The 22,489-nt window shown below is 41.5% G+C and overlaps 4 protein-coding genes and 1 pseudogene across 14 annotated transcripts; all 5 read left to right on the plus strand.

Moving 5' to 3' along the window:
• Positions 1-2,230: 2,230 nt before the first annotated feature.
• On the plus strand, positions 2,231-4,046 carry LOC103968637 (non-specific lipid transfer protein GPI-anchored 11). The gene is made up of 3 exons (XM_009381915.3): positions 2,231-2,728; positions 2,828-2,860; positions 3,759-4,046. The coding sequence occupies exons 1-3, from the start codon at positions 2,380-2,382 to the stop codon at positions 3,944-3,946; spliced, it is 570 nt and encodes a 189-aa protein (XP_009380190.1). The 5' UTR covers positions 2,231-2,379; the 3' UTR covers positions 3,947-4,046.
• A 1,614-nt stretch (positions 4,047-5,660) lies between these two features.
• Positions 5,661-7,665, plus strand: LOC103969809 (protein SOSEKI 2-like; annotated as a pseudogene).
• A 1,317-nt stretch (positions 7,666-8,982) lies between these two features.
• LOC135651450 (uncharacterized) lies at positions 8,983-9,729 on the plus strand. Its single transcript, XM_065171522.1, has one exon. It carries the CDS (start codon positions 8,983-8,985, stop codon positions 9,727-9,729), a length of 747 nt encoding a protein of 248 aa, XP_065027594.1.
• A 1,553-nt stretch (positions 9,730-11,282) lies between these two features.
• On the plus strand, positions 11,283-18,380 carry LOC103968638 (uncharacterized WD repeat-containing protein C2A9.03). Of its 11 annotated transcripts, none has more exons than XM_009381916.3 (10): positions 11,283-11,413; positions 12,131-12,281; positions 12,367-12,534; positions 13,549-13,635; positions 16,828-16,962; positions 17,044-17,154; positions 17,246-17,334; positions 17,416-17,521; positions 17,616-17,702; positions 17,814-18,380. In XM_009381916.3, the coding sequence occupies exons 2-10, from the start codon at positions 12,135-12,137 to the stop codon at positions 18,225-18,227; spliced, it is 1,344 nt and encodes a 447-aa protein (XP_009380191.2). In that variant the 5' UTR covers positions 11,283-11,413; positions 12,131-12,134; the 3' UTR covers positions 18,228-18,380. The 11 variants fall into 11 exon arrangements, with proteins under 11 accessions (XP_009380191.2, XP_009380192.2, XP_065028053.1 ...); XM_009381917.3 differs by having other exon boundaries at positions 11,300-11,467; XM_065171981.1 differs by lacking the exon at positions 11,283-11,413 and adding an exon at positions 11,504-11,655.
• A 1,020-nt stretch (positions 18,381-19,400) lies between these two features.
• On the plus strand, positions 19,401-20,929 carry LOC135650411 (ethylene-responsive transcription factor RAP2-4-like). Its single transcript, XM_065169717.1, has one exon. The coding sequence runs from the start codon at positions 19,715-19,717 to the stop codon at positions 20,645-20,647; it is 933 nt and encodes a 310-aa protein (XP_065025789.1). The 5' UTR covers positions 19,401-19,714; the 3' UTR covers positions 20,648-20,929.
• Positions 20,930-22,489: the final 1,560 nt, after the last annotated feature.

Consider the following 22,489-nt stretch of genomic DNA (forward strand, 5'->3'; position numbering starts at 1 on the left):
CTTATCAGAAGGCTAGCAAACAAAAATAGAAGCCCTGTCTTTGTGGATTTCCTTGTTGGTGGAGGAATCACAAGTATCAACACTTTCCCATCTATGCAAGTTTACACTCTATGATTTTGATGTTGTGGGTCAGTGATCTCATCTTTAGCCAACCTCCATGGATCACAAGGATTCAGCTTTAAAGTTGAAGAGGAGGTGTATATATGTGCATGAAACTGGCAAGCAATTCTTGTGCTCTTCAGCATGTTTGAGTAGGGCATTTGATGATGACGATGATGATGGTGTTATTGTTGTTGTTTTTCTCTGACCTCACAAGATCTCCACTTGTAAGTAAAAATCTTGTTTTCCAACGTTCTCACATTTTAAATGAGATAACAAAACAATTTACTGCAGTGGTTGTATGCTGTGACAAGATATATTGAAAGGAGACTTTGGTAATCGAATGATAATGCTACAAATCATATCACTGTTCACCTTATCACTATTCATATCATGAGGACAACACCCTCAGGGGTTTGCATTGGCCTGGTAGCTGAGGACAACATGATCCTGAGCTTCTCTTCTTTCTTTATCTTTCTCATCGTATGAAAGTGTTAGGTTTAGGGTAGACAAATCTCCATGTTTTGCTTTTTTTTGTTGTTTGGCTTCTCTCTCCATTGAGCTGCATATATTATTATTAGCATTTGAGAGGGTTGTATGAGTTGCTTGCTCAAGAATGCAAAGTCCTGGAAGGCCTTCTCATCCCCTTGTGATTGCCAGTATCATCAGATAATGACAACTTGCTTTGTTAGCATTTGGCTTGGTGTGATATGTACGGTGCAATGTGTTGGGCCCAATGGCTTGGACAATTGGGCTTATTGAGCCCAAATTACTAATTGAGGGCAGCAAACAAAATAAAGCGTTTGGTGCAACGTGCAGCGAGCGGCGGTGCAGAGAGAGAGAGAGAGAAAGCAAGGTTTACGAGTTTTCTGCTTAACGATCGGTGGTCAAACGTTATCAGTTTTAATCCAAATTTTATGTGAAGAATTATTGCAGTAAACTCTACGATCCTAACAGTGTTGATCTACAATTTTTTTTATCTAAAGTACTTTTCTGCTATATCTATTTTGCGAGACCTAAAATTTTATTACGATGAGATTCATCTATACGATGAAAATATCCTGAGCTAAGATCTATAATCTTGATGTTATTGATGGTTTTTGTCGTATTGGATTTTTCACGTTAAAATGATTTGATCTCATTGTGTGATTGATTATTTGTTCTATTGTTTATGTTGTGTTGGTTGATATTTTCATTTGGATATCAAGTTGGTATTTTGATGAGAAACCCATTTTGATACATAAAGATTGAAAAAAATATTCCGTTTTAATAAGTTTTTTCAACGCAAGAGGGTGAGACCACCCTTTCAACCCACCCCCCCCCCACCCCCCCTGCTTAGCTCATACATTTATGAGACATTTTTAAGGCACTAACACATTTGTCCTTACAAATTTTACTATATTTGAATATTAATATTCTTCACACATATGACTTCTCTTGATTTTAGTTGATTCGTTTGGGACAATAAAAACATCATTAAAACATATAATTATAAAAATGCTTAATGTATAGTATTTAGTTTTTGGATTGTGTAAGACCACACATATAATAAATTTAAATACAAAGATATAAAGATGAAAATTGCTCATTTTGGATAGCCACATGTTATAACACTCTAACCGAAATGAATAAGGATTTACATTGATGAGTATAATATTATTAATCTAGTATTAAGTATTTTATCAATAATTTATGCTCAATAAAATAATAAATCATAAGCACCTCTTTTTTGATTTATGAAAAATATTTTATCTAATATGATCTTAAAATAATTTTTTCGGATATATCGATCGGAGTTTGTCATTAAGAAGAAAAGGAGAGAAAGAAGGATGATCAACTCATAAATATATTTATTTTTTATTATTTTAAAAATTACAACTGATGAATCCTACTATATATAATTTTGTTTTATTTTATAATTATTATCAGATTGCAATAGATGATTCCTACTATATTTTCAATAATTGAAGTATGAAGTTGATCCATCTGTCTTGTTCCAAGTTCCCTCATCTCTGTACATGAACATCAATCATCACAGGCCACATGTGCTGACACTGTCATCCATTCATTGGGTTATCTCATTCCCAGATTCTATTCTTCCCAAGTATAATAACAACAATCTCTGCAAGCTGTGTCTCAAACTGAAGTGCCCCCACCATCTCCTTCAATCATTCCACCCATCTCCTGATCTGCCGCTTCTCCATTTTCCCACACCATTTTCTCCTGCCTCCATACCATCTCAAGCCCTTGCTGTTGCTACAAACCAGAGTCTTAACAGCTATGGCTGGAGATAGGACTGGCGTTTGGGTTCTCTTCCTCCTCCTCCTGTGGTTGACCACAGCCATTATGCATGGTGATGGAGCTCCTGTTGCTGCACCAGCACCCTCCCCGGACTGCTCCTCTGCTCTGCTTGACCTTGCTGACTGCCTCTCCTTTGTGGAGAATGGGAGCACAGTGGCCAAGCCGGAAGGGCAGTGCTGCTCTGGCCTCAAGAAGGTGGTCAAGGAAGATGTCATCTGCCTCTGTGAAGTTCTCAAGCAAGGACCAAGCCTTGGTGTCAACCTCACCAAGGCCCTCACCCTTCCATCTGCCTGCAAGCTCTCCACCCCTCCCTTCAGCAAATGCAACAGTCTGCTCTCTCTCTCTCTCTCTGAGACCTTGTTGTTGAAGGTTTAATTTTCAGGTTGCAGACATTTGACTGAACCTTTTCTGGCTTTTTGTTTTGCAGTTTCCATTGCTGGTGTTCCTGCTGCAGCTCCTGGTAATTTTTTCCTCCATTTCTGCAAATCATGTCAAAGTTCATCATGTTTCTTTTTCTTTGTTTTAACCTAAACATACTAATCAACACCATCTAGCAATTTAGATCATGCTGTTAATGTTCTTGTTCATAGATTTTGACTCTGAATGCAGAAATTCAAAACCAACACAGCCAACATTTTTAGGACTATGTTCCTTTCTTATATAATTATTATGCTGCTTTTCATATTCATGATTTTTTTAGAATTAAAAGAACCATTACTTCCATGTAGTAACTAATTTGGCTGCCCCTGCCCTGATAGAGAAGACAAATGTATTGACCTCTCAGAATCATGTGGACAAGCCTCCATTATGTTTTGATGGCTACAGGCATGCAATAATGTTCAGTGCCCTCAGGGAAGACTCGCTGTCCTGCTGTATCTTCCCTTATTTTAGAGTAAACAAGTGAGAGAATGCATTTAGTACTCCAAAGTCCAAACATTATAGAGAGAGAGAGAGAGAGAGAGATGCACATATTATATACCCTCTCTGTAGGGGTTTGGGAGGTATCATTGCTGGTGTCAAGAATTTATCATCATAAGATATATAGCTAAATGTGATTTCTAGAGAGACAAAGAACAACATAAAAAAGCATTAAAAAAAAAAAGGTTAGCTATGTAGAGCTAGCCATGTTATCCATGAACTATATTACAACTAAATCTACTTAGTGTCTCCCAAGTATGATGTCTTGATGTCATTATATATACAGCTCAAAATGTGTCTCATGGAAAACATTATAGAAAATTTTCCTGTTATGATGGCAAACAAAACTGATGTCATTATATATACTGGTTTAAACAGATAATTTGGTTACTTGTTCTTAGTATCCACAGCTTAATGAATTCTTCTCATCTTGCGTGCAGCTCCAACTCCCTCACTTGGATCACCTTCTTCGTCTTCTTCTTCTTCTTCTGTGCCTACTGGAGCCCCATCTCCATCATCCCCGGGCAAGTCCAATGCAGCACTACAGCTTCCATCCTTGGGGTTCCTGATCGGAAGCATGGCAGTGAGTCTCTGGTTGCTCTGCGTGTCCCACGGACTGGAATTTTAGTGCCTCGTGTATCCTTCATTATCTTGCTCTTTATGTTGATTCTGAGTTGTACAACTTTTATGCTCAATAAAAGATTTAGCTGGTCGAGTGATTGGAGTGATCGGTAAGATGTGTTTGGCTTTTGCTGTTGACATGTGTGTTCTTCCTTTTCCTTCGTCTTCTTAAGCTGGCTTAAAAGAATCATCTGATTTAATCTCAATGGCCAATTTACGATGGACTTACAATGTAGACTTTGACTTTTCGAGACAGATCGTGTCACGTCACATCACCTGTCCATTGGATGGAGAATTGACAGAACAAACTCCGTTGACCACCGAATAGTTGACTCGCGTCCCGCCTTCATTTACTCCTCACCTTGGAAAATTGAAAAAGGGTATGGGTTCATAAATATAAGAAAAATAATATTCTTTTGCATTCATTCACGAGTGAGATTTCAAAAGTTCATTTGCATTTGCGAAGAAAAGAAAAGGAAAAATCTCAAATATCTTTAAACCAAACAAAAAAAAAGGAAAATGAATGCGTCGGAGTGGGGCTCGGCAGCATTTAGTGAGGAACAGTGGTTTGTGTCGAAGAAGAGGTGGGGGTGTGTGCTCGTGGGGAGTGGTCACGTCAGCGGACGCAGAGTTGGGGTGGGACAAGCAGCGCTGGATCCAAAGCAGCAGCCATTGAGGCCACTGCAGGGCTTTCAGACGCTTCAGAAGCTCGGCCACCACTGTCGCCACCTCGTGCTTCCCCCCGTGCCTGCCTCCTCTCTCTCTTCTCTCTCTCTCTCTCCAGCTTTTTGCAGATTCACGCCCATCCCTCGCATACAACTCGACTGGTGCGTGGTCATGTCTAGCAATGATCGAATGAGATCTCGTTTAATTTATTGATCGAAATTGATGTTTCCTTCCGAGGTCGATGAGTTCCATTCTACAAGAATTGACGATGTAGAGAGTAAGTACCCTTCAAGATGGGTAGAAATCTTCGTTTCCGAATGAGAGTTGACGAAAACCAAATGATGGCACGCAGATGAACGATGATTGAATTGAAACAGTACCCTTCAACAGGCAGATCACCGTTGGTCAAAGAGGCTGGTCTACGGTGAAAGAACTGCATGGCCATGGGGAGAGACGAAGAAATTGTAGTAGATCGCGAGAGAGAGAGAGAGAGAGAGAGAGAGAGAGAGAGAGAGAGAGAGAGAGAGCGAGAGAAGAGGAGGGGGAGGGGGGGAGGGAGAGGGATTGAATTGAATATGACGATTCATCGAAGACAAGCGGAAAAAGGCAAGACGGAGAAAGAAAAAAGAGAACGTACCTGATGAGTGCATTGCCTGAGCCCCACCTCTATCTCTTACTGAGAGCCCTCATCAATGGCGGATTAAGACCTGAGCTTGCGGCATAAGTCAACCCTCTTATTGACTTATCATGACTTCTCAATTGTCTTGGATCACTGCGGCTTACGATGCGTTAAGAGTCGTGCTATTACATGTGAGGAAGGGAAATCCGGTCCATGGCCCGTATGATGCAACGTGTGGAAAGGCAAGACACGGTCACACGGAAGGTACGGTGTACGCACCCGGGCCTGTGTTGCCAGGCACACTGTTTGGTATAAAGCCACAGGAACACCGGATGGGCTACTGGTACGTCACAGGATTCCTTCTCCGTCCTCTCCCACCCCTTCTCTCTCTTTCTCTCTCGCCAATCCTTCCCTTCATATCGCTCGGTCACTCGCCCTCTTCACCTTGTCCTCGCTCTCTTCCTTCCTACAGTAAATATCTGACTATACCTTTACCCTGTTCAAAGAGGTAACTCACACAACCGAGCTCTAGTCGCAGTTGTGTTGTGTTGCTGTTGTTCTTGCTGTGTTGGGAAGATGGAGGTAAGGGGTGGAAGAGGGAGGAGGCTAAGCAGCAGGGAGACCAGCCCGGATCGAGCCAGACTGGGCTGCTCACAGCTGCAACACAAGCAGCAGCAGCAGAGGTCCTTGAGGCCTCTGAGGAAAGTTCAGATAATATACTACCTCAGCTGGAATGGCCAGTTGGAGCACCCTCACTTCATCGAGCTCCCTTACCTCCCAAACCAACAGCTCCGCCTCAGAGGTCGCCTTCTCCCTCGCCCCACCCCCCGCCCTCGTCACCCCATCTTTCCCCCTGACTTGACATCGTGTTCTTAATTTCTCTGTGACTTGTAGATGTGATAGAGAGGCTGACTCTTCTCAGAGGCAGAGGCATGCCTGCACTCTTCTCCTGGTCTTGTAAGAGGTAATCTCGATCGACTCCCGTTTGTTGCTGAGCCTTCTCTTCCTGCCATTTGTCAATCCGCTTGTTCATTTGTGAATCACGAAAAAGGAGCTATAAAAATGGGTACGTGTGGAATGACTTGGCCGAGAACGACGTTATCTTCCCGGCAGACGGCGTCGAGTACGTGCTGAAAGGCTCCGAGATCATCCCGGGCGCATATGGTTTCTTCCTACCCTCCTTTATCATGTTATCGGATGTTTCCGGTCGATTGCTGGTTTATTTGGCTGTATTCATCTTGAAATTTGCGTTTCAGAGCGTTTCCAACACGTTGCTGCTCGCAGCAGGCGGCTGAAAGCGCTTCCTGCCCCCCGTAAACTCCACTTGGAATTAGAGGAAGACGAAGGGGAGGAAGGAGAACTGGGAGAGGATGAAGAGGGTGCAGAGGATGTGAGATGCGGTAAGCGCAACGTGGATGGCGCACGTCACTCTCGGCGTTCCTGCGGCGTTTCGACGGAGGAGATCGAGCGAACCGACAACCTGACCACGGTTCGGTCCCACCGCCACCACCACCATGGCCCCATGGAGCTGCCCCTGGACGACTCCTCCCCGCCCTCCTCCACCTCCTCCGACAAACCCCCCGCCCACGCCCCCGGCAGCGGCGCCTCCCAGAGGTTCGAGGATGCCGACCCGGCGCCGGAACCGGGTCTGACTCGGAACTCGGTCCTGCTCCAACTCATCGCCTGCGGGTCCGCGGCACTGAAGGGAAGCAGCCGCACCAGCGGCGGGACCATCAAGACAGCCACCGCCGCAGGTGGCGGGCAGAGGAACACCGGGCTCCACCGCGGGCTGGTGAGTCGACTCGCGAGCCGGGCGGCTGAGGAGGACGAGGTGGTTCGTTGCGTCCAGGAGAACCCTCGGTTCTGTCACCCCCTCATAGAGGACAAGGAGTACTTCAGCGGGAGCATAGTCGAAGGGAGCAGAGCACCACCTGAGCCCTCTCTCAAGAAGTCTTCCTCCTACAACGAAGAAAGGTGACACTCCCACCAACCCTATCTCGTTCGGAACATGTCAGCTTTTGGCCTACTTTTCCTTCCATTCCTGTGGATGCACGAGTCCTCCATAAAGTCTACCCATTGACTCTATAAAGTCATGCAAGCTGACATTCTGGAGGCATTTATGAGGCCCACAGTGTCGCGTAATGTCAACTTCTGACAGCAAGACCATCATGATCTAGAAAGCATCATCTTAATTATTCTATATATTCCTGTGATTTATTGTTGGTGTTGATATTGACGGAAATAGGAGCTCAAAGCTTGGGATTGGAGAAGGCAAGAGAGAGGTGGATAGAGGAGGTGTGAAAGGGAAGTGTATCCCTGGCAGAAGGCAGGCCTCTGGTAAACAACAGTAGCAGCAGCTGCAGTACACAACATCGAAGGATCCCAACAAGTTAATGCTCTTCCAACTGTTGCACATAATTCCTGTCTTCAACAGGTCTTAATCCCCTACTTGTGTGTGTGCAGTGCAACTGTACTTGCAGTGTGACCTTGAGTTGCAGAGATGAGAGGAACAGATGGCTCTACAACCTGCTGTGGAGTTAAAGCTCACAAGGGCTATATTTCTCTAGAATCTATGCCGGATTCTGTGTTCTACTAGTGTTTCTTTAAGTTAGTAGGTCTTAGGTTTTGTTGTTGCATTTGCTACTGTTACATCTGTCTCAGAAAATTACTTTCTAGTTCGTGGTCTTGATAGAAAACAAGTGTCTGCAAGAAACAGTGAACCCATTACTACTTGTGCATGCAAATAGTTGGATTCCTGCTCTTGGAAGGTTCAGCAGCGTCTCTTTCAGGCATTGGATGGTTGTGTATGCTTGATTGAAATTTTTGGTGGATTTGGCTACTCTTTTTATCTGGGTTTGGAATGGATATAACAATCTAGATAATCTAGTAAGTCACGAGGCACTCAAACAATATGCTCGAAAGAGTCAGTCAAGTTGCAACTTCACAATTCAAATAATTAGTCGAAGAGATGAGCAACGAGCAATCATATTTTGAAAGCATAAGATTTGCAGCTCATAGTCTCACAATTTGTAACTTCAAAATAATATTTTAAGTCATTTTTTATTACACATAATTTATAAATTAACCATAAAAGAATTTATTTTTTTTATTTTATTTTAATAGGTTTCCATAAAATCAATTAATATTGTGCAAAGATTTCATGTGTTACTTGGAGAACACACACACACACACACACATAAATGTATATTCTTCCATATCTTGGTTTATGTACACAAATCTAACCAGTCAACAAATCTTTGTTAAGCCATGAATAAAATATGGTCTGTCTAACTGAGTCTAACCGAAGATGGAGGGCATAAAGAATTCCCCAGTTTATTTCCTCCCATTTATGGATCTCCTGTTCGGTCTAATATGCTCTCTTTCCAATCATATGATTTACAAAGGAGGACATTTTCTTGATAAGACAAGCTGTATTTTTTAGAAGGATGAAGTCAAATTAACTTAGATCCACTTCGAACATATAAGTCATATATATTTGAAGATGACGATAGAGCCATCTTGAAGAATAATATCTGTTGATCTTAAGATATATTGGTTTTCGTTTGGAACAGAATCCTAATCAGATCCCTCGTAATCTTTGGAACAGACAATTTTGATCTTCCGAGATACCGACCCGTTTCTTTCTCCGTTCCCACCATCTTTTATCCCCCTACGTATCTCTCCTCCTATTGTCTGTCCCAACAATGTCGATCTCTCGTCCTCTTTGTCTGCTTCCTTCCTCATCCACCTCACTCCCCATGCCGTCCTCTTGCGGATCTCTGCCATCCATGGAGGAAACGGGAGGAGATGGAAAGCTAAAGCTAAAGAGCCTCGATGGTGCATATGATCCCATCTGTGTGCTTACTGTTGCACCCGCCGAGTGTTCCTCCACCTGTCGCGGGCCAAGTTGGTCCTCTTGTCTTGCGCCTGCTCCGCAACATGAGCCGGATTTCATTCCTGCTTACTCTCCGGTGAAGCCCGCCCGGCGGAACCCTAGCCCGGGACCGAAGAGACCCGAGAAGGGCAATGTCATAAACCCTCCCTTCGCCTGGGCCACCGACCGCCGCGCCACCATCCACACCCTCCGCCACTTGGTCTCCCGTGGCATCACGGAGATCCACGGCGAGTCGCAGTGCAAGCGGTGCGAGGCGCGCCGGGTGATCAGGTACGATTTGGTGGACAAGTTCGCCGCAGTCGCGGGCTTCTTCGGCGCCAACCAGCACCACATGCACGACCGAGCGCCGTCCAAGTGGATGCGCCCGACGTTCCCGGACTGCGAGGCCTGCGGGCAGCGCAACTGCGTGCGGCCGATCTTGTCCGAGAAGAAGCGCGAGATCAACTGGTTGTTCATGCTGCTAGGGCAGACGCTGGGCTACTGCACGCACAAGCAACTCAAGTACTTCTGCAAGTACAGCGCGAACCATCGCACCGGCGCCAAGAACCGGCTCGTCTATCTCACCTATCGCAGTCTCTGCAAGCAGCTCGATCCTACCTTGCGCTTTTGATCTCTTGATCGTTGTTGTAAGCAAGCTGCATTTCCATAAAAAGTATTTCGATCCATAGTGTAGTATAGATAGACCAATCCTAGGTGCAGGTGATGCTCTGCATTGTCGGCATCCCGAATAACCTTACAGTCGATGCTCTCTAGCTAGTTGTTTCGATGTCTCGTCTTCTCACTACGAGACCCTCATATCTTGTATCTTCTTGTTTTGTTGTGTCGTTTGAAGTCTTATGTTTTACTAGTTAGGACAATGCTTGATGGTGCAAATTTGGAAGCCTACTGACATATGCTACTGCAACATTCTTTCGTTGAAAGCTCGTATACTTGCCCTAAATGAATCAAAGAACATAATTAGCAAAGAACATAATTCTCTATAGGTTATGGAGAGTAGGATGGACTTCGAGTAAGTAACTGCAGTAAAGTCATGAACTCACCCCCAGTTTGTAATGTCAACATTTGATGTCAGCCTCCGTTCTGAGCAGCAGATACTCAAACTACTAAGAAGCTTTAACGTTTTGACTTGAATCACCATTTATGCATGAAAATTTTCGATTAGATTTCGTTTTTTTTTTGTGCGTGTGGATTACTTCGTATCTAAAGTCTCTAGTTAAATTATAGGAAAATATCTAATTTATCTATCATCTCTATCGATAAGGTTGTTGGATCACTGACCAATCCAAACGCTTCTCGATAAGATCTTGCTTGCATGTCACTTATCACAAAAGCTTACTATAATCCTTCCATTTGCTACTCTTCGGTCACCTGCGTTGCACGTGCATTTAAGAAATAACTTAAAAATAATAAAAATATGGATTTATCTCGTTCGGCCAACTGACTCGACCGTTCCGGCTTACTCGGACCGATCGGGTCCCGCGGGCGGCCCACAGATACGGCGAATACCACGTTATCCGTCACGGCGACCGCACGCACACGCGTCGCGCTTACCTTGCGCGGGGTGTCCACCAGCGCACTCGGTACGAGCCACGCGTACCGCCTTGCGGGCCCCACGAAAGCCATGAGAGTTAGGAAAGAGAAGTCCAAAAGGGTGGGTGACGGCCCCGACGTACCGAACCGCGGGTCCACGAGTCTCCGAAAAGGTGCCGACAGCTGGCGGGATCCTATCCGAGCTAGGTCACCCCCCGGTGTCAATCATCTGATGACCGCACCGTCTTTGGGTTGTCACTCACACGGCAGTGATACTTAATTGAGGAGGAAGTTCTTCTCGTTGTTGTCGATCAATCCATTTGGATGATAAGAAAGACAAGAGCGAGGGAAGAAATTTAAGTAAAAAGAGCTTTATATTTAATTATTTCGATATAAAAATATAAAATTACGCCAATTATATTTCGTCATATTTGGATTCAACTTTATCGCGTTTTATAGCAAGCGGTGACCGTATCCAGGCGGGCCCCAAATTTAAGGCGAAGTTTTCGTGGTGTCGTCACCGGCAAAAGACGGAGCCGACGGTGGGGGCCCACGGCGTCGAGACCCTTCCCCGACGTTCGCGCGGGCCCACGACCGGCTTTGATTTGTGTGATAAGACGGTTTTCGCCCGTCGCACCTCTCTCCGTTTTCTTCCTCGCTTTCGAGTCTTCGACGCTTCGTTTGCTGCGCTCGGTTCCCTTCTCTTACATTTTGGAAGATTCGTGGTGCAAGAATCCGCGCAACTCCGCTTTTCTACTTCGAAGGTTCGATTTCGCTTCTTTCCGCTACGCCAAGTTCGATTCTTGTCGTCCTGGGAGGTAATTTCACTGTTGTTGATTCGATCTTTTCTTTTTCTTGCCATGGTACGGATGGATTCCGAGCATTTCTTATTTTTTAGGCTTGTTCTTAGAGGATTGAAATTGTTTTATGCGCGCAAAATCGCTGTCCACACAACGTTCGACTCGATACTTCCGCTGGGTTTTCGTGGTCTTCATTCATCGAATGGGTTAGCGTTTATATGATCGCTGGGTTTTATTATAGTTCTTATGAAGAAATATTCTGTTTGTTGTGTTCTTTTTGCCCGTCGTTTTTTAATAGTATCTCCATGCGATCGGTAAGTATTTTTTTCGTTCTTGTAGGGTTTTTTTTTTAAACCTAAATAAGATTTACATGCTCTTTAATTGCTTATAGTTAAAGTTGATTGTGTTTCTCTGAGAAATTTCCTAAAGAATTTTGATGTTCTAAAGCTTCGTTTTTTCTTTTGTTGACAAGATGCCGATGACGTACACTTTTATTTTTCTACTCGTTTATTGGAATTTTTATTAATTGATTTTAAAATCTATGTTAACTTCCTTAGTTTGTTTGGTCAGTTAGTTGATTTTTATATAAATCTATTTTTAGCAATGATTTCAACAATAGCGGTTTAGGGTTTACATTCTCCGTTAATTTGTGTGGTAATTATTTTATTTTTGATTCGGTAGCGTCATGGCCGAGTACTTCAACAACGATCTGGACGACATTGTTGAGGATTACTTTGAAACGGGTGATTTCGATTACTTCGACGATGAATTCGAGTTGGATGACCAACAGGCACACGGCAATGACTCCGAGCTCGAGAATGTCGACGATCTGGTATGACAATCCCAGGTCTCTGTTGTCAGAGAGGGACGTATAACTTTTTCTTCTTTGTTGTTACTGCTTGATGCTGATCCTTCAGGCGACGCAAAAAAATGATACTTCAGCCTCGGAGTATAGAAATGGGAAAGATATGCAGGGAATTCCATGGGAAAGATTGATATTTTCAAGGGATGAGTACCGCGCGACGAGGCTGAAGATGTACATGAACTATGAAAACGTATCAAGACCACGTGATGGTTTAGAAAAGGTGAGCTTAAAAATTGAGATATATACTAGTATTTCATGAACTTGTATAGTGATTGTGCTTTTGGTGGAATTTACCCCAGTTTTATTGCTTGGTAGATGAAACATTCCTTTAGGCTGCCTTTTGGTTTCTGTCCCTGTGCGCCCCCCCCCCCCCCCAAACCCCCCACCCCCGAGTCATGGGGTTGTTTGATTTGCAGTAACTTCTATGTGATTAATTTTATTATGTCTTGCACACTTGAGTGTAGCACTTTGTATGATTCATGTTTTTTGTTTTTTCTTAATCAAAACATTTCAGTACCACTCTGTCAAAATATAGGTGTGAATATATCACATTCGTGTGATTCGATTGATGAAATAGTTTGGGGTCCTCTAGCTTTTCCACTGTCACTGAATCTTAGGCATGTGACCACCTATTTTGCTGGAGGAAAAAGAGTGAGACTGTCTTTGTTGCACGTCTTTCATGTGGTTTGTTTAGGTGTTTTGATATTTTAATTGGACATTTAATTGGTACAACTTGGTTGCAGAACTATTGCTTGATTATCAACGTAATATCGAATATATTAATTAGATTATGCAAGACTCTTATGTTGACTGTGCATGATTGAGCATGGTTAGTTGGCTCAGCTTATCTGCATGTAGATGAATGCAGCATTTGTGACTAGTCTATCTGCCCTGGTTTCTTTATGATTTAGGTAAGTGTGGTGGTACTAGTAGCATCTCATTATATGAAAATAGAAGTAGTAATTTTGATGAGGGATGCTCCAACTTACCAAACTCGTATCCTCTCCAGGTCCTCCTTGCATTTTGGGGGTAATTGTGTTTGTTGAGGAGTGTTGGGTGCTGCTTTTGGTTAATCGATGTCTTGAAGTGGTCAATTGTAAAAACTCATGGCATACTACATAATGCTACCTAAAAATATTATTCGTAACAATGTTGTTTTTTGGATGGAGCCTGTCATAGTCTCATGTAGTATTTATTTGATGATTTTTTTGCTCATAATTTTGGCTACATTCAGGAATGCAAGAACGTGGATCACGAAAACACTTTCTATGATTTTCACTATAATACAAGGCTTGTCAAGTCCACAATTGTGCATTTTCAGGTATTTTTTTGAGGATTTTGTTATGTTTCTGTTTATTTTTTTGTAAAGTAACACATATTGCAAGCTTAAAGATTAAGAAGCATTGACAATTCACTTATCATCTCACTGAAATAACTGCAACACAAAGTTTCGCAAGTGTCCCGTTTTCTTCATTGTCCCATCATCCATTAGAAGCACAATTGAAGTGATTTATTTTGCTGATTATTTAGAATTAGTTTTATGAAACTAACATTATAAATTACTGAAGAATTTATGATGTTCAGTCACAAGTATTCATGTCGATTGTTTTTAATGGTACGCCAATGGAGGTATCATTATGACTTGATCATCATTAGGATGATGACTTCATTACGATTAGGATTTATGTTTATTAAGATTGGTACTTCTGGATCTGCAAAATATTTTTTTTGCCAACCTTGCTTGGGGTGTTTATATACATATTATTGTTGAGCCTTATAGTTTTGCAGGTTTTCACTGCATAATTATTAATAGGTATATGGAAATTAGTTCGTCTAAGTAGCTCTTTGACCTTAATGAAGCACCTCCATTGGAGCAGGCATCTTTATATATGTAGGAAAGGTAAGATATCTTTTTATTCTTCTGTTTGTCCAGGGACTTCTATATATGTTAGCTTTGTGAACCGTGAATTTCATAAGGCCTTTTAACGTTTTGTATTTCTTACTGTGCAAATACTAATCCAGGTTCACATTCTTTTAAGCTTATAATCTTGTGTATGAATGATGAATAACAAAAATCTTCCTAGCACTATTCATAGATTATGTTGCTTATCCATTACAGAGTCTGTTGGTATATTGTCAAGGGTCTAATTGTTTCGGACATATATTATGCTCTTTAGCAACTATGAGAATTTGAAAATAGGATGTTATGATTTTGATGTCACTGCTTATAGAAATCTTTTACATTGCATTTTTAGAGTCAACCTTTCAGTTTGTTGATTCTTTTGTATTGATAAGTGTCAATACAACCTGGCTGGTTGCTTGCCTGTCAGACCCGTCTCTACCGTTCCACTAGAATCCTTTGTTCTGCATAAGAAATCTTTTCAGCTTAATGTTATTATTTAAGTTTACTTCTCTTAAAAAAAAATTTCTTGACATATTTATTAAGTGCCAAAGCTTATGGTGGATTATGTTCTTAGCTTAGGTGCTTATATACATGCAAAAAAAAGTGCTGGTCACTAGGTTTTCACATGGCAACTTTAGCTTTTATGTATTGCACTATTTGGAATGTTGGTAGTGTTATCATCTTAATGTTGGTTATATGTTGCAATTAACACTCTGTTACTTAGGAGTGGGCTGCCATATCACATGTTTTGTCAGGCTATAAAAAAGCAGGATGGATGTGATTTCTGAGCAGCTGTCGCTATAGGGGGGCAAATTTTCATATGGTATGATGGGACGTTCCGTGTTTGACAAATCATGCGTCCAGTGTTTGTTGGTGTGTATGGGAAATGGAGTCAAGCTAAAATATACCTGCAGCATTTTGCTAATCGTCATGAGATAGTTGATTTCCATACCTTATCTTCTCTTGCTATTTTGTTTGTAGATACTTTTAGATGTTTGTGTTATCTGATATGTATTCAGTAACCATATCTTATCCTTTTTATATGTAGCATCATTAGCTGTCTGTTGATCAGTTGTCTTGTTTATGTTTTGATTGACTTCACAATTATGGTTATCTATTATATCTCATGGTGCTTTTGAAGAGTCATGTCGTAATCATTTGCTGTAAGTTGGGAGTTTAACTTTTTCCTAGCGTGCTCATGCTAGTAATTAACTTACTGATCATGGAGGCATAATGTGTCTTTTGATTGAAAGAAAGACTAGGTTTCATTTATTTAGATGACCGAGTGTGATCTTCTTGTGCATAATTACTTGAAGAAGAATTTTGTTGTGAAAAAAAAAAATCATATTTTAGTTGCTTCCACTTTTCATTATTTTTGAGACAGGATATAATGATGACCATACTTTTTTATTAGTTGAATGTGCCCGTCTGGCCTAGTAGTAGTGATACTCCTCATTAGTGCTGTATGATATTTCCTGTATAGATTATGTGGGCTGCACAAAACTAGATAGTTGCCCATGTACTTAGTACTTGTCAAATGAATTTAATTATTTAAGATCTAATTAGTTATTAGATGTTAGGTATTATGTTTACTCTGTCATAGTTGCACTTAGCAAAACAGCTTTTTTACTGACGGCCAAAGATCATTTGAAAAGGAAAATCCATCAGTATTTTGTCATGTTACTATTAAACAATGAGCATCCGAGCTGTGCACGTCTGTTATCATTTCTTCGTCGTCACCTGTGCAGGTCTGAACTTTTTGGTAGCAAAGATGATGTTTATCCAGTTGTGACGTGAGATGCATGTTGACATTTCTGTCATTAATCTACACAAGAAACAATTTTCATAGTTGTTGCCACAATACATCTTGAGAGAATTGATGTGTACTTTCTTGGTGGATTGGGTTTCTAATACTCGTTTTTTTTTTGGATATTGATAATCTGTAGCTGTCTCCTTTTACCTACTAAGGGAAAGCCTCTCCGTGGAAATGCTGACTTGAGTGCCTAGAACTACCAAGCCAGATAACCTTAGGGGTTTCCTTATTATCAAGTCATGACCTTTGATGTGTTGGTTTCCATGTGCTCCCTAAAGAGTTCCTGCTCATCCTTTTCTTGGATTGCCTTGTGTCCACTTACTCTTTAGGTACTGTTGCGACAAAAAACAATTGTGCCACGTCATATATGTAAAATAAGATAATTGGTCATTTTCTTATTGTGTTACAAAGCTTTGAAATGATGTAAGATCTAAACACCACTAAAAATATTAAATATATGCTTTGTTTTAAATCGAATAATGTTACTGAACATTATGCAACTGTAGTTAATAGATGTTGGAAAAGAGTAGCAACCATAGGACTGCTTCTAGTATCAAATTTTTTGTTTCTTAGATTTGATGTTTATGATGTTGTTTGGCAGAGGATGATCTGACAAATATGTTATCTTTTATGTTGACGTTTATGTAACCTGAATAACATCAATAATAAATAAATGATGGAAAGTAAGCAACAATCATTAAAACTACTTGTGGAATCAAATTATTTGTTTCTTACACTACTCTTTTGGTTATCATGTTGTTTCAATGGGCTTTTCTGACAAATTGGTGCTTTTGCAGCTGAGGAATTTAATATGGGCAACATCAAAGCACGATGTCTACATGGTGCAGAACTATTCTGTTATGCATTGGTCATCACTGCTAAGAAGAGGCAAAGAGGTGCTCAATGTTGCAGGGAAAGTTGTACCTACCCAGGTTAGTATTTGTTGCTAGTTACTATGATTTGCTGCTAGCTATGTGCTTTCTGATGGATTTTATTACTTGGCTATTCCACAGAAGCACTGTGGATCTTCTCCTCAGCAGCTATCGAGAGTACACATAAGTACAATGTCTGTAAAAGGCAATCTATTGGTTGCTGGTGGATTTCAAGGCGAGCTTATATGCAAGGTTTTTTCTTTATAGTAGACTAACATCTCCTAATGATATCTCCATGTTATGTCAACTTGGTTCATAAGTTTCGTGCTCTTGATTTGGCCAGTCCTTGGATCAACCTGGAGTGACTTTCTCTACTAAATTAAACGATGATGGCGACATCACCAATGCGGTTGGCATCCATCGGTCTTCAAGGTGAGATGGTAGTCCATTGCATTGAACACATGTTCACCTATGCCATTTGACTTGAATCTCCACCGACTGTTTTTTCTTAAGTGGGTCTATTCAAGTGGTGACTTGTGGCAATGATTGCTTTGTGAGGATGTTTGATGCCGAGACATTTGTCCAACTAAGTCGCCTATCTTTCTCCTGGTCCGTTAATGTGAGTATACAATCACATATCTCTTATCGTTATTCCTTTCTACTATGACACTGTGCACTCATTTGGCTTCTTATTTTCTTGATCCTTCTTATAGAACACGGGTATTAGTCCGGATGGAAAGCTTCTTGCTGTCCTCGGAGATGACATAGACTGTCTGATGGTCGATACTCAGTCTGGGAAAGTAAGCCTGGTGTCTTCTATCCACATCTTTGATAATTCTGTCATATGTTGCATGAAATCTCATCCATTCTATTTTTTGCTGGAATATGTTGCGGCAAATTAAAATTTTCAGGTGATAGAAAACCTCAAGGGACATCTCGACTATTCCTTTGCATCTGCTTGGCACCCAGACGGTCACATCCTGGCCACGGGGAGCCAAGACAAGACGTGTCGGCTGTGGGATGTGAGGAACACTTCAGAATCCCTGGCGGTGCTCAAAGGAAAAATAGGGGCGATACGGAGCATAACTTTCTCAACAGATGGAAGGTTCATGGCAATGGCTGAGCCAGCAGACTTCGTTCATGTGTATGATGCAAAGGCAGATTATTGGAGGGCCCAGGAGATCGATCTATTTGGAGAGATTGCTGGGTTGTCGTTCAGCCCTGATGCTGATGCGCTCTTTGTTGGCGTAGCAGATCAAACCTACGGGAGTCTGTTAGAGTTCAGCAGAAGGAAGCATGACCATTACCTCAATGCGTTTCTATGATCCGAGGGAACGGCAACGTTTGTGGAAGTAACTTGTGCATTGTATATAGATAGGGAGCAGATCAGATTTGTAAGGTTTTTCATGCAACACATATACTTCTCTGTACATACATCGTTTCTGTTCATCTCTTAGTTTGTAGATTAGAATTTATGATGTTCGGTATTGGTAAATATTTTTTAAAATTTTAATTTAATTCAAATTAGTCGATAGAGTTTTAATTAAATTGAAGTTTCTTAATAAATTATGGTTTGTTTTTATAGGTATATTTTAAGCTTTAGGGTTTTGGTGGTAAGAGAGGAAGGTAAGATACTTTGGATGTTTAAGGGTGATCTCTAGGGCTTCTAAAGATAGTTGAGGGAGCTTTTTTTATGTTTAGGTGAGAGGTGGACAAGAGGAGTTAGTACTTGAGTGGAAATAATTTTAGGGTCTTATAATTGATAAATTTGATTTTTTTTTTTTCAATGGATGTATTTTGAGATTTATTGAATTCTGTTAATTTTGTATTATTTTTTTTAATTTGTTGACGTTGATCTTTTGATGTTTTCATTTGGTTTTAGAATTCTCCTTACCCTTCTCAAAAAAGTGATATTAAAGTTCAAAAAAATTGGTGATTAGAGATTTAAAAAGGATATTATTGATTGTTTTTATTGGTTTTATTATGAAAATAATTTATGGAAAAAATAAATTCACTTTGTGACGGGGTGGAAGATATTTTTAAGCATACACATTATAAAAGACGAGCAAAAAAAAATTAGGAGGAAGTTGAGATAAAGTGTGCTGAGTATAAGTCTGTCTAACATTGATAATATTAACAATAATATTATTAGTAATGATTTCATTATGATTATTTAGGATAAGATAAATTTTTTTTATATAATCGAAGATTATATAAGTTGAGGATGAAGGAAGACGAAGATTGAATAGAGCATCCGGACATATTCAAAGAAATATTGGATTAATTAAAGAAACTTGATGTGAAGATTAATGATGAAGATCAAACGATGTTGTTTCTTCTTTTATATATATATATATATATATATATATATATATATATATATATATATATAAGGCTTATATAAGGCACGTGGCGTTCTGTGATTTGTGTGGAGGAGAGGAGAGCGGCTTATATAAGGCTTCCTACGGAACTCCGTTGTGCATTGTTGGTGTAGCCCGATCTCATCGAAAAGCCTCCGCACGCAATTGGGCGAGCCGAGCGATCCTTTCGGAGCGCGCAAAAGGCAATCTTCGATTTCCTTCTTTCTTCAGCAAGCTTCAGACTGTACTGTCTCTCTCTCTCTCTCTCGGAGCGAGAAAGCAAAGATCCAGTTCTTGCTCCCCGTTGCCCACGTTGCTTTCAGTTATCCTCGTCTACACCCTTGGATCGATTCTGGTCCTTCTTTCTTCTTTTCCTTTCCCGGTTTGATCAGGAGGGGCTACCTTTTTCGCTAGACCTCTTTTCTTGATCGCCTTTTCACGTTGTCTGTGCGATGGCCACAGATATGGATGTGTACAGTAGCATGTCAGCTTTCTTGTCAACTGATCCTTTGAGGGAAGCACTGGAACCTTGTATTCATGGTGCTCCCACCTCCTCTTTCTCCTCCACTTCAAGCTCGACCTTCCCCGAGCCTCTCTGCTTTCCTTCTCTCTGCTCTTCTCCTCCTTTCTCCTCTCTGTTTCACCAAAATCCTATCTTTTTTCTCTCCTCGCCTTTATCATCGAGCGTCCAAATGGTTCCACAGCACGTCCAAGCTCAGTTCCAGTACCAGCAGCAGCTCATGGCCGCTTCCTCCGAGCGCCGGAGCCTCAGGAGTGGGAACCTCCTCGCTCCGCACTCTCGGTCGATGAAGCGTGCTGGGGCGCTGCCGTCGCTTCCGAAGCCTGCGAAGCTCTTCCGCGGTGTCCGGCAGCGCCATTGGGGCAAATGGGTCGCGGAAATCCGCCTCCCCCGCAACCGCACCCGCCTCTGGCTCGGGACCTTCGACACCGCCGAAGAGGCCGCCTTGGCCTACGACAGGGCCGCGTTCAAGCTCCGTGGCGATGCCGCGAGGCTCAACTTCCCGGAGCTGCGGCCCGATGGGGCTCACGTGGGACTGCCCCTGCATTCCTCCGTGGACGCCAAGCTCCAGGCCATCTGTGAAACCCTGAAGATTTCGCGGAAACAGGGGAGTACTTCACCCAGCTCGGTGATCAGGTACCAAGCCGGCACGAACGATGAACTCGGTGACTCGGGGTTGGAGGATATAAAGTCCGAGAGCTCACTGTCGTTGGAGGAGGATGAGTCGTCCTCAGGGTCATCGGCTGCATCCGCGATCCAGTACTTGGACTTCTCTGAGGCACCATGGGATGAATCAGAGAGCTTCGTGCTGCACAAGTATCCATCATGGGAGATCAATTGGGATTCCATTCTCTCCTCATATTAGTAGTCTAACAGTATGCAATCTTATGATAGATTTGGTGTAGTTTCTGGTTTGGGGGGTTGGCTTGGTTGCTGCAAATGGCGTATTGGACATTTGCTGGCAATTGCTGTATCATTTGTGTCCTTCCAGCACTAGCAATTGAATCTTTGTATGTAGTTCAATTTCCTAGTTTTGCTGATTTTTTTTTCTATGCTCTACCAGGTTGTAGGTTGGGTTCTTCCCAAATCTCATGTGTAGCTTTCTAATTACTAATTTTGTGTGTATGGATGTGCATTTTGTGAGTTATCAGATCCAAATATTTGCAAATTATTGGGAGATTTAATGCAAAAAAGAAACAAATCTGTATCCTATCTTGCAATATTGCTGCTGCTAAAATGATATGCATATAGCATTAGCTTCATGAATGTTAAACATATAAATCATATTGTTTATTGTAGCTGATGATCTTTTAACTCTTTATACGGCTCAATTATGATGAAAGATTTATGTAGTCGATCCCAAATAGTTCACGCAACATTATGACTGACTTATTATTGTTGTATTGTATCCTCTAGATTCACAGAAGGAAAAGCCATCATTATGACACACAACTGTCTCGAGACCTGATCCATCCACTGCTGCTTGTGCCAGTATGCCACTCATCTTCTGTATGTGTGCAGGCCATGCTCTATCTGAACTGTAATCTGAATCAAGCTAAATAGATCCCTTTGGCCAGGGTAATACTGAATAGATTGTTTTAATGTTTCTTGTGAAGAGTTAGAGAAGAATTGAATGATTGTTTTCATGAATGAGATCAAGTTCACTCAATCTTTCATCGATGCAGGTGGGAGGTTTTGATCAAATAGACTCCATGGCAGGAGTTTGGTTCCTTCCTCCACTAACTTCATCAACAAATGGAGGTTTCAACTCTCAACTACTCTTCTCATTTTCCTACTATATCAGTTCCTTCGACCAGAAGTCTCTGAGGTTTACTTTCATGTTCAATCCTTATCTGTATCTCTTTTGCTAGTTGATAGGAAGTGGACTATGTGTCAACAGAGAATGAAGAATCTGGATATATACATCTGCTTGAACTGTGATAAGGACACCATTGTTATCTGAAACAAGTCTGAACCCATGACACCCCCATACTGCATTCATGATTGCATGGGAGTTATGACTAGGTTCCCATTCCAAGCCACACATACCAAAAACATTCCATCTGTCTTTGCTTTATCTTTCTCCCTCAAGCATTTGGATGTTCATGGCTTCAGAGACAATCTTTTCTGGCTCACACTTCTTAGCCTCCTTTTTTTTTTTTAAAGGATAATTGAGGGGGTAGTCCCCCACCTAGATCATAATCTTAAAATCCAATTATGATCTCACATCAACATACCTGAATTCCTCTGGAAGCTTATGGAAGGAAGTCACTTGATAAAGTTGGCTCATGTAGTCTTACAGGTTAGCAGAATATAACCAAGAATCATTTCTTACGGTAAGTGGGTGGAAGACCTGAGCCTCCCTTATGCTCTGCCACTTGATTGCAAGTTCTTTCACAATAATCTTTTACAGTCCAGCCTATGTGGGAATGATTGATGATGCAACTACTTTCTAGTATCAAACATCCAATCCATGAAAAGTCAACCAACCCAAGGCAATTATCCCCATTGAAGTAGTGACACATAGATCCATGATAAGAGGCAATGTGTTGTTCATTAGTTGACTTTGACTTGGAATGTTGGTGCTTGGATAAAAAAGAGCATTAGCCTTTGCAGAAGCATTTTTTTTGTTATGTAAGACCTCATGAAAGATCCAACAGAAAAGCAAGACCAAAGCAGCTGTTTATGACAAGAAGCACTTGAGAAT

The sequence above is a fragment of the Musa acuminata genome, chromosome BXJ3-10 (assembly GCF_036884655.1).
Source record: "Musa acuminata AAA Group cultivar baxijiao chromosome BXJ3-10, Cavendish_Baxijiao_AAA, whole genome shotgun sequence".
In the NCBI taxonomy this organism is placed as follows: domain Eukaryota; kingdom Viridiplantae; phylum Streptophyta; class Magnoliopsida; order Zingiberales; family Musaceae; genus Musa; species Musa acuminata.